The sequence below is a fragment of the Leopardus geoffroyi genome, chromosome E2, assembly GCF_018350155.1.
Source record: "Leopardus geoffroyi isolate Oge1 chromosome E2, O.geoffroyi_Oge1_pat1.0, whole genome shotgun sequence".
Classification (NCBI taxonomy): Eukaryota; Metazoa; Chordata; class Mammalia; order Carnivora; family Felidae; genus Leopardus; species Leopardus geoffroyi.
In genome coordinates this window covers 25,745,109-25,764,717 of record NC_059335.1, presented here as the reverse complement: position 1 = coordinate 25,764,717, position 19,609 = coordinate 25,745,109, and the positions used below count along the sequence as shown (strand labels likewise).

Sequence of the window (19,609 nt, the reverse complement as noted above, 5' to 3'; positions counted from 1 at the left end):
TTGTATATACATACCACATATTCTTTATCCATTCATCAGTTGATAGACATTTGGGCTGTTCCCATAATTTGCTATTGTACATAATGCTACTATACATGGGGATGTATGTATCCCTTTGAATTAATATTTGTATATACTTTGGGTAAATAGCTAGTAGTGCAATTGCTGGATCATGGGGTAGTTGTATTTTTAACTTTTTGAGGAACTTCCATAGTGTTTTCCCAAGATGCACTGGCTTGCATTCCCACCAACAGTGCAAGAGGGTCCCCCTTTTTCTACATCTTTGCCAACACCTGTTGTTTCTTGTGTTGTTGATTTTGCCATTCTGACAGGTTTGAGGTGATATCTCATTGTAGCTTTGATTTTATTTCCCTGGTAATCAGTGATGTAGAGCACTTTTTCATGTGTATGTTGTTGGAAATATGTGTACTCATGTCTTTTGTCCATTTTTAGTTGGATTATTATTTTTTGAGTATTGAGTTGTATAAATTCTGTATATATTTTGGATAGTAACCGTTTAACAAATATGCCATTTGCAAATATCTTCTCCCATTCCATAGGCATGTTAGTTTTGTTGATTGTTTCCTTCACTGTGTAGAAGCTTTTTATTTTGATGAAGTCCCAATAGTTTACTTTTGCTTTTGCTTCCCTTGACTCAGGAGATGTATCTAGAAAGAAGTTTGTATGGCTGATATCAAAGAAGTTATCTCTAGGATTTTTATAGTTTCAGGTTTCACATTTAGGTCTTTAATCCTTTGAATTTATTTTTGTGTATGGTGTAATTAAGTGGTCCAGTTTCATTCTTTTGCATGTTGCTTTCCAGTTTTCCTAACATCATTTGTTGAAGAGACTTGGATATTCCTTTTTGCTTTGGTGAAGATTAATTGACCATATAGTTGTGGGTTCATTTCTGTGGTTTTTTTCTTCTGTTCTACTGACCTGTGTCTGTTTTTGTGCCAGTACAGACTGTTTTGATTACCACAGCTTTGTAATGTAACTTGAAGTGCAGAATTGTGATGCCTCCTCCAGCTTTGCTTTTGCTTTGGTTATTTAGGGTCTTTTGTGGTTCCATACAAATTTTAGGATTGTTTGCTCTAGCTCTGTGAAAAATGTTGTTGCTATTTTGATAGGGATTACATTAAATGTGTAGATTGTTCTGGGTAGTATAGACATTTTAACAGTATTTGTTCTTCTGATCCATAAGCATAGAATGTCTCTTTTCATTTCTTTGTGTTACCTTCAGTTTCTTTCATGAATGTTGTGTAGACAGTACAGGTCTTTAACTCTTTGTGTAGGTTTATTCCTAGGTATCTTAGGGTTTTTGGTGCTGTTGTAAATGTGATAGATTCATTCATTTCTCTTTCTGCTGCTTCATTATTGGTATGTAGAAATGCAAAGATTTCTGTGTGTAGATTTTGTATCCTGCAACTTTACTGAATTTGTGTTACAGTTCTGGCAGTTTTTTGGTGGAGTTTTTTGGTGGATTTTTTCATGTATTGTCTTGACTCAATTTGCTTGTATTTTATTGAGAATTTTTGCATCTGTGTTCATCAGGAATATTGGCTTTTTAAATTATTTTTAACATTTATTTATTATTGAGAGACAGAGAAAGACAGAGGATGAACAGGGGAGGGGCAGAGAGAGAAGAAGACACAGAATCCGAAGCAGGCTTCAGGCTCCAAGCTGTCAGGACAGAGCCCGATGCGGGGCTCAAACTCATGAACCTTGAGATCATGACCTGAGCCAAAGTCAGACGCTTAACCGACTGAACCACCCAGGCGCCCCTCACCCTATGTCTTTTGATTGGAGTGTCAAGTCCACTTACATTCAAAGTAATTATTGATAGTTACGTACTTAGTTGCCATTTTATTCCTTGTTTTATGGTTGTTTTTATAGTTATCTCCTTTCCTCTCTTGCTCTTTTCTCTCATGGCTAGTTGGCTTTCTTTAGTGGTATGCTTAGATTCCTTTCCCTTTATTTTTTGTAAATCTTTTTTCTGGTTTTTGATTTGTGGTTACCATTTGCTTTGTATGTAACATCTTCTGCATATAGCAGTCTATATTAAGCTGATGCTCACTTAAGTTTGAACCATTGTTTGCTCCTCGCCCCCCCCTCCACCCCCACATTTTAGGTATGTGGTAAAGTATGCTTTACTTCCTTTTATTTTGTGAATCCCTTGACTGATTTTTACAATATACTTATTTTTCTGCTTTTGTGCTTCCTACTTTTCTTGCTATTACTTATATTCTATCCTTTCTATTCAAAGAGTCCCCTTAAAGATTTCTTGTGGGGCTGGTTTAATGGTCATGAATTCCTTAACTTTGAGAAACTTTTTATCTGTCCTTCTATCCTGAATGGTAGTCTGGTTGCATTCTTGGCTGAAGATTTTTCCATTCAGTACTTTGAATATATCATGCCATTCCCTGTGGCCTGCAAAGTTTCTGTTGAAAAATGAGCTGATAGCTTTATGGGGTTTCCTCTGTAACTGTTTTCTTTTTCTTGTTCTGCTTTTAAAATTCTCCCTAACTACTTTTTGTCATTTTAATATTATGTCATGGTGTGGTCCTCTTTGGGTTTGTTTGTTGGGAGATCTCTGTGCCTTCTGAGTCTGAATATGTTTTCTTCCCCCACATTTGGGAAGTTTTCAGCTATTTATTCAGATAAAATTTCTGCCCCCTATTCTCTCTTTTCTTCTTCTGGGATCCCTATAATGGGAATGTTAGTACATTTGATGGTTGTTGCTGAGTTCCCTAAGTCTATTCTCATTTTGTATTATCTTTTTCCCTCTCTCCTGTTCAGTTTGCTTGCTTTCCATTACTCAGTCCTCCAAGTTGCTGATCTGGTCTTCTGCTTCCTCTACTCTACTATTGATTACTTCTAGTATATTTTTAATTTCAGTTATTGAGTCTGATTGGTTCTTTTTCATGGTTTCTGTCTCTTTGTTTAGGTTCTCATTGAGGTCCTACACTCTTAAACCCAATGAGTATCTTTATGATCATTAGTTTAAATTCTCTATCAGTCATATTACTTATCTCTGTTTTGCTTAGGTGTCTTGCTGTGATTTGTCCTGTTCTTTCATTCAGGACATATTCCTCTCTCTTCTCATTTTGCCTAAATCTCCAGTCTGTTTCTATATGTTAGCAAAGGTAGCTACATCTCTTGCTCTTGAAAGTTGTGTCCTTATGAGGAAGAGGTCATGTAGTGTCCCCTGTTCACCAGAACCTAGCACTTCAGGAATTTCTCCTATTTGTGTTGCCTTTGCCCTGCTTTTGTGGCTGAGCCACTTTTGCCTTCAGTCCAGGCAATGGCTCTGTTGGTCTGTTGTGGGCAGTGTTTGGTCCCTGTGTTACTAGTTTAGTCAGACCAGGCATTTGTCAGAGGTGCAGTAACACCAAACTGCAGGATGCCATCCCTGTGTCCTGAAGCTTTGATTGGTGGGCTGGGACTGCACACAGACCAGCTGTCTGTCTCCAGCCCACTGTTGGGTCCCTAATCTGACTGGTGTGTGTGGGATTGTCTTTCCCCCTTTCTGAGGCAGAAGTTACTTTGGAGTTGTTCTGACTTTGGGCAGGACTGCTTGCACACTACCAGGCCTTTGGTTGTTTTGGATGTGCACTGGCCAAGAGAGTATCTGAGGGTGTGGATCTGCAAAGTGTGTTGGAGTAGGACCTGCAGTTTTTGAGAGGTTTGCAGGCAGGTCCTTTGCAGGAGGGAAGCTGCAGTCACCAGTACTGAGGCCACCTGGTTTGGAGGGAACAGATTCACAAAGTATGTGGGGGCAGGTGTGCAGTGTTAGCAAGGTTTGTGTGGGTCCTCTGGGAGAAGGGACCTGTGGGAGCAGGACTTGTGGTATAAGCAAGTTAGATCGAGAGTGTTGGCACTGCACCAGTCCCCGCAGGTGGACATGTATTTATGCTGGGAAGTAGGAGAGGGAAATGGCACCTGCCATCCTCTTTGTTCCCAGAGAAGTCTCCCACGGAGGCCTGCCCCTCCAGCACACACTCTGAAATTAGTATAAACAAATTTCCCTTGTATATGACCCTGGCACTTTTCAAACTGCTGCTTCTGTGTTGTATCTCCTCAGGCTGTTTATTGTGCCGTGTTTTTAAGGGCAGTGACTCAGTTTTCTCTTGCCTTCCCAGCTCCCCCAGAGTAGAGACTCTAATTTTTGAGGTTTCAAGTTTTAATCCTGCTGATTGTAAGAACTCATGAAATTTGGCCCTTCTGGTTTTCAAAGCCAAATGTTAGGGAGATTCTTCTTCTCTGTGGGAACTTCCTGTTGTGAGAGTCTGTTTGTCTCCCTACAGTATCTCTCCCTCCTGTGAACAGTCCTGTGGGTCCTTTTGGCTCCCCACAGTGTCTCTGCATTTCCTATCTTCTTAGATGTGGCCACTTCTCTATGTTTAGTTTTGGAGTTCTGCCAATCTTTGGATTGTTTCCTGGGTTATTTACACTAATGTGAGTGTTATCTAGTTGTGTATGTGGGATGAGGTGAGTTTAGGGTCCTCCTCCCCCAATTTTTCACGCCGTCTTTCTCATGTGATTTTTGTGTGTGTGGATGATGGTGAACAAAAATTCAGTATGGTATTTATATTCCACAGATATACTTTTAAGAATAATTATTTTAGGAGCTGCTGAGTGGCTTAGTCGATTGAGCGTCCAACTCCTATTTTCAGCTCGGGTCATGATCTCATGATTCGTAAGTTCGGGCCCCACATCAGGGCTCCACACTGACAGTGTGGAGTCTACTTGGGATTCTCTCTCTCCACCTCCCCTGCTCATGCTCTCTCTCTCTCTCTCTCTCTCTCTCTCAAAATAAATATATAAAACTTAAAAAAAATTTTTTTAAGTATATTTTAAAATCTCAATAATTCTAATGGGTTTGAAAGTTACATATTTATAGCTATTTAAACTGATGAAAATATTTAGATTACATTTTTTAAAAATGCACTTGAATGTGTGAAGGCATACATGGTTTTTAAAAATTACTTTGGAGCCTATCTTAGCAAAAATGTTTGAGGACCACTGGACTAAAGAACTAGGGAGCTTGGTGAGGCATGCTAAGACCCATTTCCTGGTAACTGCTTCTATCTGGTTATCTAAAATAATGATAATTCAGTATAGACTGATCACTGAAAAGTGGGTGGATTACCAGTCATTTCAAAGAGCAGTTACCATAGGCAACCAAAAGCTACAGCTGACATTAATTACATTTAAATTCATCTTTTGATAAATGCTATTCTTTGTTATTAAGGGTAATGGTGCCCACAAATTAGAACACCTTGACATAATTATGTTTCCTGTGGGGTTGGTAGGGAGCTAATAATTGGAATTTTCTACAGAGGTCAAGAAATGTCAACAAATAGACTCAACATGGTTCAGAACTGCCCATTTTATCATCTCTGCTGTTTCTTCCTTTGTAATCAGAACAGTTTGTATTTGTGACCTTTGCTTTCAAATGAAGTTGAGCACATATATGAGAAGATTATAGTTTATATAAACATAGTTGCTTCTAAAGATGGTATCTGTTGCTTCTTATTGAAAAAGTGATACACACAAAGAACAACAGTAAAAATAGGGAGAGATTAGTTTTATTTTCAACTGTAAATTTTTAAACAATTGAATTCTGATATACAACTGTATGTACATTAAATTTTCAGCCATCTTACAGTGCTCCACAAAAAGAAATAATAGCTCTTCCCTTCTCCCCCCACAATAAACTATAAAGTATAAGGATCAAGTTAACTGCCTTTTAAGAGACATTACTGTAAATTAACAGAGTATAGGCAACAAGTATAAAACTTAAAATACTATGAAGACCTTGACTATTGATTTGAAATGTTCCAGAAAGCAAGATTATAATTAGTATTTTGTTAAGAGATGCAACTCAAATGTCTAAGGGGACCCAGAAGGAAACCAAAGTGAGCGAAGCAGTTTGAGAAGGTTGGGATTTCACCTGCCCATAAACACTATAGATCTGTCTAAAAAGAGCTAGTTGGTTACCTGACCAGGTATTTCAAGAGAAGCTGGAAATCCAGATTTTTATGTGAAATCTGATTTTTTAAATTTAAGCTTTACCAGCGAATTCAGAATATTTAAAACAATGTGTGAGCTAAATAAAACACATTTTCATGTTGAATTGGGCCTATAGTCTGCCACTTCATAATTTTTGCTTTATCACTCTTCTGGAATCTTTATTTGAAATGTACATTTTTGTCAAGTAGTTTCTAGGAGTTAGTTGAAGTTTTCCAAAATTCTAATGGTAATTAATTTCAAAGCATACCTATAAAAAATTCTTTAGGGAATGAGATCGATAATTTCTCAGGTAGTAATTAAAAACAACCACATGATTAACTTTATTGAGCTCAATTCTATAGAAGCTTGTGTTTTTTAATTTACTTTTGGCCTGTAATTACAAACTTGTTGAGAACATTAGGAAACTCTTCTGAAATGACTTTGGGTTAAACTTGTAGAATTTCTCTAACCTGCATCTGATTATTTTGTTAGTAATTGAAAATACTTCAATGCTTAGAATTTAAAGAACTTATGAATAAATGGTCTATCTTAAAAAGAAATGAACCAGCCATTATTAAATTGGACTTGATTGAAATTATTTTAGGCATTTCTCATGTTGTGTAGTGTGAAAAAAGAACATGACATGAATGCTAATGCTGAATATGATTTCTCACTTTATTTTAATATTTTATTGCCATAACCTTTTATTATGGGATTTGGGTTAAAAAATAAAATCAAGGTATACGAACATTGCTTAGTTTTGTTTTTACTGTCTTGTTTAGTTAACAGATGAGGCCTACTGTATGCTAAAAAATGTGGAAGAAGGCTATAGGGAAGAGGTTACTGTTTGTAGAACTTAGACCCTTTGTGCAGGGAGAATATTCTCCTGATGATTGTTATTCTTTCTCCCAGATTCCACCTGCCAAGAGCAAATTAGTCAATTTTTTCTCTCTGCTTTCCCAATACATCAAAACCAAATTCAAATAAACCTTGTTTGCTCTCCAGTCAATTGGATGCTATGTTGACAATTAATTTGGACTTACTTAGCCTTAAATTTATCTTTGGAGATGACATCTGTGCTTCCATATTTCACTGGAACATATTATTTTTTTAAAAAGTAGCATGTTCTTACTAGAGGTAGAGAAGAATAGGTGATGCTACTTGAAAGTATAATGTAGTCCAGCAAGTTACTTGCTGTTTGGACCATGATTCATTTCAGCCACTACTTGGGAGCCATGTCCTGGTTAGGTGATATAGATAGAAATATTTCTGAATCAGGATATCCAGAGGAGCTTGCATCTTAAAACGTGCTAATAGTAGAGAAAAGTGTACACAGATACCACTAAGAAAAGTAAAGTGGGGCCTTCATAAATGGGAATCCCTTTGACACTGGAGTGTGTTCTACTGATGAGGAATAGAGAAATTATTTCATTTAAACTTCTTCTATAGTTCATAACAGTCTGCTAGTGTAACCTTCATGGTTTTATAATTCTATGGTTGTATTAGGGGAAACTAGATGAGGAATATATGAAAAGTATGTACTATTTTTTTATAATGAAATAAAATTTATATAACCTATAATTAGCTATATGAAGTATACAATTTAATGATATTTAGTATATTTACAATGTTTTACAACCATCACCTACTTCCAGTAGCTTTTCATCATTCTTAAAGGGAACCCTGTACCAATTAAGCAGTCATTTTCCCTCCCCCCGCCCCCCCCACCTCTAGTCCTTGGCAACCACGAATCTACTTTCTCTCTATCTAAGTGAAATCATACAGGATGTGACCTTTTGTGTCTGGCTTCTTTCAGATAGCATAATGTGTTAACGGTTCATTCATGTTGTACCATGTATCAGTACTTTAGTTTTTTTATCACTGAATAATATTTTTTTAATGTTTATTTTTGAGAGAGCAGAGGAAGGACAGAGAGAGAGGAAGACAGAAGATCAGAAGCAGGCTCTGTGCTGATAGCAGAGAGCCCAATGCAGGGCTCAAACTCATGAACCGTGAGATCATGACCTGAGCCCAAGTCAAACACTTAACCGACTGAGCCACCCACATGCCTCTGACTGAATAATATTTCTATTGTATGAATAGATGGTATTTTGTTTATTCATTCATCCATTGGTGGACATTTAGGTTATTTCCAGGTTTTTGTGAATAGGCATTCATGTACTAGTATTTGTTTGAATACCTGTCTTCCATTGTTTTGGGTATATACCCAAGTGTAGAAATGCGATTATGTGTTAACTCTGTGTTCCACTTTTTGAAAGAACTTTTTGAAGAACTGTTTTCCACAGTTTCCAAACTGTTTTCCACAACTAATGCACCATTTTATATTCCCACCAACAGTATATGAGATTTCCTATTTCTTCAACTCATCCCCAACACTTAACTTGGCTTTTGATTCTTGGCGATCATAGTGATTGTGAAGTGGTTTCTCATTATGGTCTTCTTTTACAATTTCTTAATGACTAATGATGGTGAGCATCTTTTGACATGCTTAGTAGCTATTTGTGTATATTCTTAGGAGAACTATCTAGTCCTTTGCCCATTTTTTAATCAGGTTTTTATTATTGAGTTGTAAAAGTTTTGAATATAGTCTAGATATTAGATCTTTATCAGAGGTAAGATATTTGCAAGTATTTTTTCCCATTCTATGAAATTGTCTTTTCAGTTCCCTGATAGTATCCTCTGATGTACAAAGGTTTTTAATTTTGATTAACTTAATTCATCTATTTCTTCTTTTGTGGCATATTCTTTTGGTGTTATATTTGAAGATGGTTTTTTTTTTTTTTTTAAATATTTATTGGGAGAGTGCATATGGGGGAGGGGCAGAGAGAGGGTGACAGAGGATCTGAAGTGGGCTCTGCACTGACTTGCAGACAGCAGCAAGCCTGATGTGAGGCTCAAACTCACAAACCATGAGATCATGACCTGACCTGAAGTTGGTGCTTAACCAGCTGAGCCACCCAGGTGCCCCTTTTTTGGTGTTATATTTAAAAAATCATTTCCAAATCCAAGGTCATGAACATTTTCCCATGCTTTCATTCAAGAGTTTTATAGTTTCAGCCCTTTGATGCATTTTGAGTTAATTTTTGACATATGGTGTGAGGTAAGGTTTTAAATTTATTCTTTTGCTTGGCTCAAAATGTTGGGATTAATATTCATAAAAGGTAATCATTATCATTCTAAAGTCTCTTGAAAAAAGATCCATGATAATATTAAATCACTTTTTTATAATTAAAAGGATCAAAGACAAATATAAGAGTTAAATTATAAAATTATCAGGAGAAAGCATGGGGCTAAATCTTTATGAACTTGGATTTTGAAATGGATTCTTAGATATGACAGCATAAGAACAATAAAAAGAAAAAATAGGATGAACTGGATTCATGAAAATTAAAACTTCTGTGTATCACAGGACACTATCAAGAAAGTAAGAAGACAATGTGCAGAGTGTGAGGACTCTTACAACTCAAAACATTATATTTAATAATCTAATTTGAAAATAGGCAAAGGATTTGAATAGACCTTTCTCCAAAGAAGAGGATCAAATGGCCAATAAACACATAAAAACATGCTCAACATCATTAACCACCAGGAAAATACAAATCAAAACCATGAGATACACACCCTCTAGCATAGCTATAATAAAACAAAAGGACAATAAATAATAAATGTTGATAAAGAGATGTAGATGTTGGAACCCTCTGACATTGCTAGTTAAAAACGTAATATGGTGAAGCCACTTGGTAAGAAAACAGTTTGATAGTTCTTCAAACAGTTAAACATACAATTACCATGTGATCCAGCAATTCTTATATACCCAAAAAAACTTAAAACATATGTCTACATAAAAACTTGTACATGAAATATTCATTACCCCATTATTTATAATAGCCAAGACTGGAAACAAGTCAAATGTCCATCAACAGAAAAATGGATAAACAAAAAAATGTAGCCATACAGTGAAATATTATTCAGCCATTAAAGTACTAAAGTACTGACACATGCTACAACACGGATGAACCTGAAATTAGCATACTAAGTGAAAGAAACCAGACATAAAAGGTCACATTTTCTATGATTCCATTTATATGTAATATCCAGAATAGGGAAATCCAAGGTGATAGAAAGCAAATTACTGGTTGCCAAGGGCAGGAAGGAAAAGAGAATGGGAAGCAACTAATGGATACAGGGATTCTTTTGGAGGTGATGAAATGTTTTCAAAGTCATTAGTGGTGATGGTTGCAACCTGTACTAAAAACTGCTGAATTGGATACTCCAAAAGAGTGAATTTTATGGTGTGAGAAATATCTCAACAAAAATCAATAAATTTTAAAAATATCTTACAGGCAAAGATTTTTCTGTTTTATTTATTTATTTATTTTTAATGTTTATTTACTTTTGAGAGAGAGAGACAGACAGACAGACAGAGCGTGAGCAGGAGAGGGTCACAGAGAGAGAGAGAGTGAGACACAGAATCTGAAGCAGGTTCCAGGCTCTGAGCTATCAGCACAGAGCCTGATGTGGGGCTTACACTCACCAACAGTGACATCAGACCTGAGCCGAAATCGGACGCTTAACCGACTGAGCCACCCAGGCGCCCCGGAGATTTTTCTGTTTTAAAACAATGCTTATTTGACGTTTGCCTTAAGAAAATTATTTTTTTTTTTTTAGGAATTTGTCATGGCATCCTGCGTTGACCACTAAAAGTAAAATGCGAATTCCACATTCTCATTCATTTATTGATCTGACTGCAGATTTTACAGCAGGTAAGTTGCACATCAATGTAAAATATTTCTTTAGAACTGCCAAAGAATTATGAGATTTTATTTACTCTTTTCTTAGTAATAATTTCCTATTGAGGGCGCCTGGGTGGCTCAGTCGTTAAACTTCTGGGTTCAGCTCAGGTCATGATCTCACAGTTCGTGAGTTCAAGTCCCACTGGTTGAGCTCAAGCCCTGCTTCGGGTAAAACAAGCCCCAGGTGACCCTGACTTCTCTCTCTCTCCCCCCTCTCTCTGCCCCTTGTGGATTCTCCCTCTGTCTCTCGCTGCCCCTAGCTCACTTGCACCCTCTCTTTCTCTCAAAAAAAAAAAAAAAAAAAATCCTGTTGAATTGAATGTAAAAACCAAAATGTTACAAGGTTATAAGGAAGTTAATGATACTGAATACACATTAAAAGTACTAAATATAATAAATGAATCTTTACTTGTTATTTTTGGATTCTCCACTTATAACGAATTCATAAGTTAGACACCTGTTGCCCGATGTTTCTTTCCCTTTAATTGAAAAATTATTGACTAGGGGTACTACCTGGTGGCTCAGTTGGTTAAACATCTGCCTCTTGATTTCAACTCAGGTTATGATCTCACTGTTGTGAAATTGAGCCCCACTTCAGCCTCCATGCTGAGCGTGGAACTGCTTAAGATTCTGTCTCTCCCCCTCCCTTTACCCCTTCCCCATGCACATGTGCCCTCTCAAAAAAAGTAAAAATAAATAAAAATTAAAAATTAAAAAAAATTATTGATAAATGCTCTAAATTTAATCATAAGAAAATATTTAGCTTATGAATTTAAAATTTTCAAAGGCTTTTTACAACTTTTTATTATGCAAAATTCTTTTTTTTTTAAAGTTTATTTTGAGAGAGAGAGAGAGAGAGCACGTGTGCACAAGCAAGTAGGGGAGGGGCAGATCGAGGGAGGGAGAGAGTATCCCAAGCAGGTTCTGCACTGTCAGCATAGAGCCCAATGTGGGGCTCAAACCCAGACTGTGAGATCATGACCAGAGCTGAAACCAAGAGTCACTTAACTAACCGAGCCACTCAGGTGCCCTGTGGAAAATTCTAAACATACAAAAGTAGAATAATATGATATAAGCAATTATCTCTTAGCTTCAATAATTATCAGTGTGTGGCTATACTTAATTCATTATTACAACCATCCACAAGCCCCTGCTACCCAGATAATTTCAAAGGGAATCCCGAATGTTGTTTCATTTCATTTGTAAATATTTTAATCTGTATCTCTAAATGATAAGGACTTCTTTATTTTTAACAAGATCATTTTCAGACCTAAAAAAATTAATAATTTCTTAATATCATCAAATACTATTCAAAATGCCCCAGTTATCTCCTAAATGTTTTTGTCAAATTGGGAGCTAAGCAAGGTACATAAAAACATTATTTGTATTGTAGGATGTCTCAAACTCTGGATTTTGCCAGTTCTTATCCCCATGGGGTTAGCATGTGACTCTGTCCCCTGTATTTCTTCAAAACCAGTAACCAGTAGTTAAATTTGGAGTCTTGATCAGAATTGGGCTTTTTTTTTTTTGTGGTTGTTGTTATCAAGAATACTTCCTAGGTAGTATTGCTATTTCTTTCAGTTCATTAAGAGGTAGGTATTTACCTTCTGTCTCTTTTGTGATGTTAAGGTTGATCAGTGGCTTCAGTTTTCCTCAGCATGGACCATTCATTATAATGCTCTCCTAATAGTGTCAGCAGCTATTGATATTTATGGTCATGTCCATTATTTCAATAGGAGTTAACAAAATTGTGGCACCCTATCATTCATATGTATATTATCTGGAATTTTCTATTTTATAAAAAAGGCAACTTCCATCATTAGCTCTTTAGTCACCTGAGGTACAGTTGAGACAGGCAGGTTAAATGCTGGATTTTTCCCCCCCTTCTCCCCATTTTTTTTCCAAATATTTTTAATGTGTTCTAATCCTCATAAAATTTGCCATCTTAACCATTTTTAAATATACAGTTCAGAAGTATTAAATACACTCATAATGTTGACCTACAATGTAACTCTTTTCATTTTATAAAAGTGAAACTGTACACTCATTAAGCAATGCTCATTCCCTTTCTTCACCCTCTAGCAACACCTATTCTATGTCCTGGCTCTGATTTTGACTACTCCTAAGTACATCAAATGAGTGAAATCATACAGTATTATTTTGTGACTGACTTAACTTCACTTAGCATAATGTCCTCAAGGTTCATCCATGTTATGGCATATGTCACAATTTCCTTCCTCTTTAAAGCTTCATTATTACTCATAACGGATAATTATGAATAATGTGTATATTATATCCCACATTTTGCTGATTCGTTCATCCATTCATGGACATTTGGGTTACTTCCATGTTTTAGCTGTTGTGAATAATACTGCTATAAACATGAATGCACAAAAACGTCTCTTAGAAAACCTTTCAGTTGCTTTGGAAGTAGAATTGCTGGACCATATGGTAATTCTTATTTTTTTAGATTTTGAGGAACCACCATCACAGCAGCTACACCATTTTGCATTCCCACCAAGAGTGCACAAGGATTCCAATTTCTCTACATACTTGGCAACATTTGTTACTTTCTGTTTCTCATAGTAGCTATCCTAATGGGTGCAAGGTGGTATCTCATTATAGTTTTGATATGAATTTCCCTAATGATTAATAATGTTGAACATTCACATGTCCTTATTAGCCATTTGCATATCTCCTTTGTAGGAATGTTTATTCAAGTCCTTTGCCCATTTTTTAATTGGTTTTTTTTTTTTTTTTGGTGTTGTCAAGTGTGAATTATTCTCTATTCAGAATATTTCTTCCTCACAGTTACATGAGTTGCAAATAGTTTCTTATTTTGGGGGATGCCTTTTTTACTCCATTGATGGTGTCAATTTTCATTAAGTCCATCTTGTCTGTTGTTTCTTTGTTGTCTTGCCTTTGGTGTCTATCCAAGAAATCATTGCTAAGTCCAGTGTCATGAAGCTTTTGCCCTATATTTTCTCATAAGAGTTTTATACTTTTATCTCTTACTTTTAGAGCTTTTATCTATTTTGTGTTAACTTTTGTGTATGGTGTTAGATAAGGGTCCAGCCTCATTCTTTTGCATGGATACCCAGTTTTCCCAGCACCATTTATTGAAAAGACTTGGCATTTCCCCATTGAATGATCTTGGCACCCTTGTTAAAAGTCATTTAATGATGTATGGAAGGATTTCTTTTCAAAAAAAAAAAAAAAAAAGAAGGATTTCTTTTTTTTCTTTCTTTCTTTCTTTTTTTTTTTTTTTTTTTGTAACGTTTATTTATTTTGGGAGAGAGAGAATCTCAAGTAGTCTCCACACTCAGCACGGAGCCTGACGCGGGGCTCTATCCCACTAACTGTGTGATCATGACCTGAGCCAAAATTAAGACTTGGACACTTAATCAGCTGAGCCACCCAGGTACCCCTAGTAGAATTTATTTCTGGGCTCTTTATTCTATTCCAGTGGTCTATATGTACATTTGTCTTTATGCTAATACCACACTATTTTGATTATTATAGCTGTGTAGTAAATTTTGAAATCAGGAAGTGTGAGTTCTTCAACTTTGTTCTTTTTCAGAATTGTTTTGGCTATTTGGTGTCCTTTGAGATTCCATATGAATTTTAGGATAGGTTTTCCTGTTTTTGAAAAAAAATGCGCTTGCAAATTTGATAAGGATTATTCTGAATCTGTATCACTTTGGAGAATATTAACATCTTTTTTTATTTTTTAAAGTTTATTTACTTAGAGAGCATGCATTGGGGAGGGGCAGAGGGGCGGGGGGAGAGAGAATCCCAAGCAGTCTCTGTGCTGTCAGTGGGGCTCAAACCCACGAACCATGAGATCATGATTTTAGCCACAGTCAAGAGTTGGATGCTCAACTGACTGAGCCATCCAGGCACCTGGGGTGATATTGACATCTTAACAATATTGTCTTCCAATCGATGAACATGGATTATGTTTCCATTTACTTATGTCTTTTAATGATTTATTTCAGCAGTGTTTATAATTTTCATACTTTATGTCTTTCATCTCCTTGGTTAATCCCTAAGTATTTTATTCTTTTAATACTGTTATAAATGAAGTGGTTTTCTTAATTTACTTTTTGGATTTTTTTATTGTCATTGTGTAGAAATGCAACCAATTTTTGTGTGTTAATTTTGCATCTTACTATTTTTTGAATTCATTTATTAGTTCTGACACTTTTTGGTGGAATCTTTAAGGTTTTTTACAAATAAAATCATGTCATCTGTGAGCAGAGATAATTTTATTCCTCCTTTCTAAATGGATACCTTTTTAAAATTTTCCCCTTCATCCCATTTTTACCAGTTTTCAGACACCTATTCTGCTCTTCCAACATTGTTATACAGTTTTGCTAGAGCATTTTCATTATGAAGATAATATTTGCAAAGCCAAGAACATTTTAGTGCTCAGATACTTTGGATTTTAACTGATTTAACAAACATAACCACAAATTAAGCCATTTGCCCAGTAAGTTTTTTATAGTTTTCTAAGAGTTTAGGTTCCTGTGTGTGTGTGTGTGTGTGTGTGTGTGTGTGTGTGTGTGTGTATTCCGATCAGAAAGAGAAGAGAGAGTTTAAGAAAAGAGTGGGAGCTGGCACCTGGGTGGCTCTGTCGGTTAAGCATCCAACTTCGGCTCAGGTCATGATCTCATGGTTCCTGAGTTCAAGCCCCATGTCGGGCTCTGTGCTGACAGCTCAGAGCCTGGAGCCTGCTATGCATTCTGCCTCCTGTTTCTGCTCTTCCCCCTGTCACATGCTCGCTCGCTCTCTCTCCCACTCTCTCCCTCCCTCAAAAATAAATAAACTTTAAAAAAATTAATAATAAACAAAGAAGAAGATAAAAGAGAGGTTATTTTTAGTGTGGCTTACCTGGTATGCTAAACCATGTAAAAGCACAGTAATAAGGTTTGAGTATACTGCCATGCAAGTTGTTGTAAAAGCTTGTTTTTCAAGATAAGGAAAATCAATAGTTCTGAGCTCATTTTCTGTTCTCTCATTCTACACACACACTTTTTTTTTTTCTTTTTTACAATTCCTTTTGCAGGAAGGATCTATCTTATTTAGGAGGTTTTAGAACTTAGGGTTTTTTTTAGTAAAGTAATGTTAGACTTCCTTAAACAACATTGACTTTGCATTTAAGTAATTTTTAAAGAATTTTTGGCTATTCTTACACGGTCAGCAAAATCTACCTTAGAAATTTTGTGGTGAAACACATCAGAGCCGTTTGTTCACAGGAGGTCTTATTTTGAGCTAAGCAATCTATTATATAAAAAGTAAAGAAATTCTATTTGAGTAATCTTTCCAAAGTTAACTTAAAATATATGGGGAAATATTAAAAGTTGTTATTGTTAGTCTTGTGTTATTCAAAACATTATCTCTGTCTTTAAAATCATTTCAGCAAAGTTATTGAGTACCTGCTCCTCTACTCTTTGTTATGTGAAATACAAAGATGACAAGAAATGCTTTCAGTCATTAAAGAGCATTTAGTTTACTGGGAGAGACTTTACAAGTCTAGCCATGATATGTGGCAGAATAAAGTAAGTGCATAGTAGTTGCAAACTGTTATTAATAAGAGGGGTAGTAGGAAGAGATAGTCCCACTGCTTTTGGGACTGTTAGCTAAGAATTTGGCCAAAGGAAGAAGTGAGTTATATGCTTCTCGTTGTCCATCATATGTTCTATGTTCATTCCTTAGAAAATATAAAGCTTTTCCAAACAATTATCTCTAAAAGAAATTCTTGTTCTAAGTGAGACTTCCTATGGGAGACAAGACAAAATATATAATATACTGAGTTCTCCATAACAAACATGTTTTAAACATTTTTGTTTATTAATTTTTTTGATAATTACCAAAACAGTGGCTTTTAATGACTCTTATCCATTGTATGGTTGTAACATATAGTTTATTTAATCCTTTTCTTTGAACAGTAGTTTCTAGGTTTTGTTTTGTTTTTAATTCTAAATAGACGTATGGTGCCTTATTTTGTATACATCTCTCATAAGTTCCTCAAGGAGAGTTCCTAGAAGTGAAATACCTGGTTAAACAAGAATAAAGATTTCTACAGTGAAACATTGCCACATTGCCCTTCTGAAGGCTTTAAGTGTGGTCTGGGTATCCCTCAGGATTCCCAACACCCTTTTGGAGGGTCAATGAGGTCAAAAGAATTTTTATAAAAACCATAAGACATTATTGTTTTTCACCCTCATTCTCTCTCATTCTTTTCCCTGTCATTCTCTTTGATCTCCTTCTTTCTTAAGTAGATAGTTTCCCAGAAACTTTAAAAAACATGTGTTCATTGTTCTCACATCCTGTGTGTGTGTTTATGTATTGTTAACGTTTTTAGCATATCTGCTTAAATGGTGTGTGGCCAAATACCCAAGTTCAATAAATGTTTGTTGAATAAATCTCCAACACAAATTTGGCAGAGTCTGCCCTGGACTTTTGACCATGTAAAATATGTTTTTCACATAATTGTAACTTCAGTAATCATGTATTTTAAATGCTTATTATTTTAATTAAGACCTTCCTATTTAAAAAAAAAGGTGATTCAATTTTTAATTTGGTAGATTATATCAATGTTTTATCTATTATATGATAGATACAGCTCACACAAACAAAAGCTCTTTGGGGTCCTCAGTATTTTTTTTTTGTATTTTTTATTTTTTTTTTAATTTATTTTCTTTTAATATGAAACGTTGTCAAATTGGTTTCCATACAACACCCAGTGCTCATCCCAACTGGTGCCCTCCTCAATACCCATCACCCACCCTCCCCTCCCTCGCACCCCCCATCAACCTTCAGTTTGTTCTCAGTTTTTAAGAGTCTCTTATGTTTTGGCTACCTCCCTCTCTAACCTTTTTTTTCCCCCCCTTCCCCTCCCCCATGGGTTTCTGTTAAGTTTCTCAGGATCCACATAAGAGTGAAAACATACGGTATCTGTGTTTCTCTGTATGACTTATTTCACTTAGCATCACACTCTCCAGTTCCATCCATGTTGCTACAAAAGGCCAGATTTCATTCTTTCTCATTGCCACGTAGTATTCCATTGTGTATATAAACCACAATGTCTTTATCCATTCATCAGTTGATGGACATTTAGGCTCTTTCCAGAATTTCGCAATTGTTGAAAGTGCTGCTGTAAACATTGGGGTACAAGTGCCCCTATGCATCAGTACTCCTGTATCCCTTGGGTAAATTCCTAGCAGTGCTATTGCTGGGTCATAGGGTAGATCTATTTTTAATTTTTTGAGGAACCTCCACACTGTTTTCCAGAGCGGCTATACCAGTTTGCATTCCCACCAGCAGTGCAGAAGAGATCCTCTTTCTCTGCATCCTCGCCAACATCTGTTGTTGCCTGAGTTGTTAATGTTAGCCATTCTGACAGGTGTGAGGTGGTATCTCAGTGTGGTTTTGATTTGTATTTCCCTGATGATGAGTGATGTGGAGGATTTTTTCATGTGTTGGTTGGCCATCTGGATGTTTTCTTTAGAGAAGTGTCTATTCATGTCTTCTGCCCATTTCTTCACTGGATTATTTGTTTTTCGGATGAGGAGTTTGGTGAGCTCTTTATAGATTTTGGATACTAGCCCTTTGTCCGATATGTCATTTGCAAATATCTTTTCCCATTCCATTGGTTGCCTTTTAGTTTTGTTGATTGTTTCCTTTGGAGTGCAGAAGCTTTTTATCTTCATGAGGTCCCAGTAGTTCATTTTTGCTTCTAATTCCCTTGCCTTTGGGGATGTGTCAAGTAAGAAATTGCTGCGGCTGAGGTCAGAGAGGTTTTTTTCCTGCTTTCTCCTCAGTAATTTTTTAAGAGTGTAAAATCCAGAGGCCAAAAAGCTTGAGAACTGCTGCCCTAGTCAAATATTTTTTTTTCTCATTCATCAATCACAATAATTACTTACTGATTTTTCTTCTATACAAGGCATTATGCTAGATACCAGGGGTTTAAAGATGAAAAACAAGATCACTAGACTCAAATGCAACAATAGCATGAACCTCAAGGACGTTATTATAGCAAGTCAGCACTTTATTTATGCTGGATTCAAAAGTTTAAATTTGATTTTTAAATACACTGATTTACATCTTAAATGTTTTAAAATGCAGCACAATTTCAGACCCAGGTGTTTGTCAGTGCTAAAGAGCATTTGCTTGTAGTGCATTTGGTGGAGCTATACAAGATTCTTTTTATCTTTCTTTCCTTGCAAATTCTTGGTGATCTCATGGTTTTAAGCATTATCCACATGCTAATGACTCCCAAATTTATATATTTCGAAGATAGATCGCCCTCTGAGCTCCAGAGTCACATATCCAACTGTGTGCCAACCATCTCCACATCTATGTCTCTGTCTGATAAGACATCAGACAGTGTTTCCTAAACTGTATCCGCAATCTTTCCCATCAGAAGTTCTCAACCCCTAATCTTCCATCTCAGTGGTAGCCCCATCTTTCTTTACTGTGTCATAATGTTGAGAGTGATCCTTACTGCCTCTTTCTTTCACACCCAACATCAGATCTGTCAGGAAATACTGCTCATTCTGCCTTAAAAATATATCCACAACCTGACAACTTCTCACCACCTGCACTGTAGTAGACCTAGTTCAATACAATATCATTTCTTATTTGAATTATTCCAGTTACTGTTCCTTTCCTTCTGCCTTTATCCCCCTACAGTCTGTTTTTAACACATGAGTTGTTGTGATTCTTTAAAAATATACATCAGGTCATGTCACTCTTCTCAAAGTTTTTCGGTGGCT

The 19,609-nt window shown here is 36.1% G+C and overlaps 1 protein-coding gene across 2 annotated transcripts in view; it reads left to right on the top strand.

Moving 5' to 3' along the window:
- The window catches only part of ITFG1 (integrin alpha FG-GAP repeat containing 1), a 347,243-nt gene that overhangs the window by 25,121 nt on the left and 302,513 nt on the right, over positions 1 to 19,609 (top strand). For both annotated transcript variants that reach the window (XM_045442649.1, XM_045442650.1), the window contains one exon: positions 10,705 to 10,799. In XM_045442649.1, the coding sequence (XP_045298605.1) occupies positions 10,705 to 10,799 (95 nt within the window). The remainder of the gene's footprint in view (positions 1 to 10,704; positions 10,800 to 19,609) is intronic.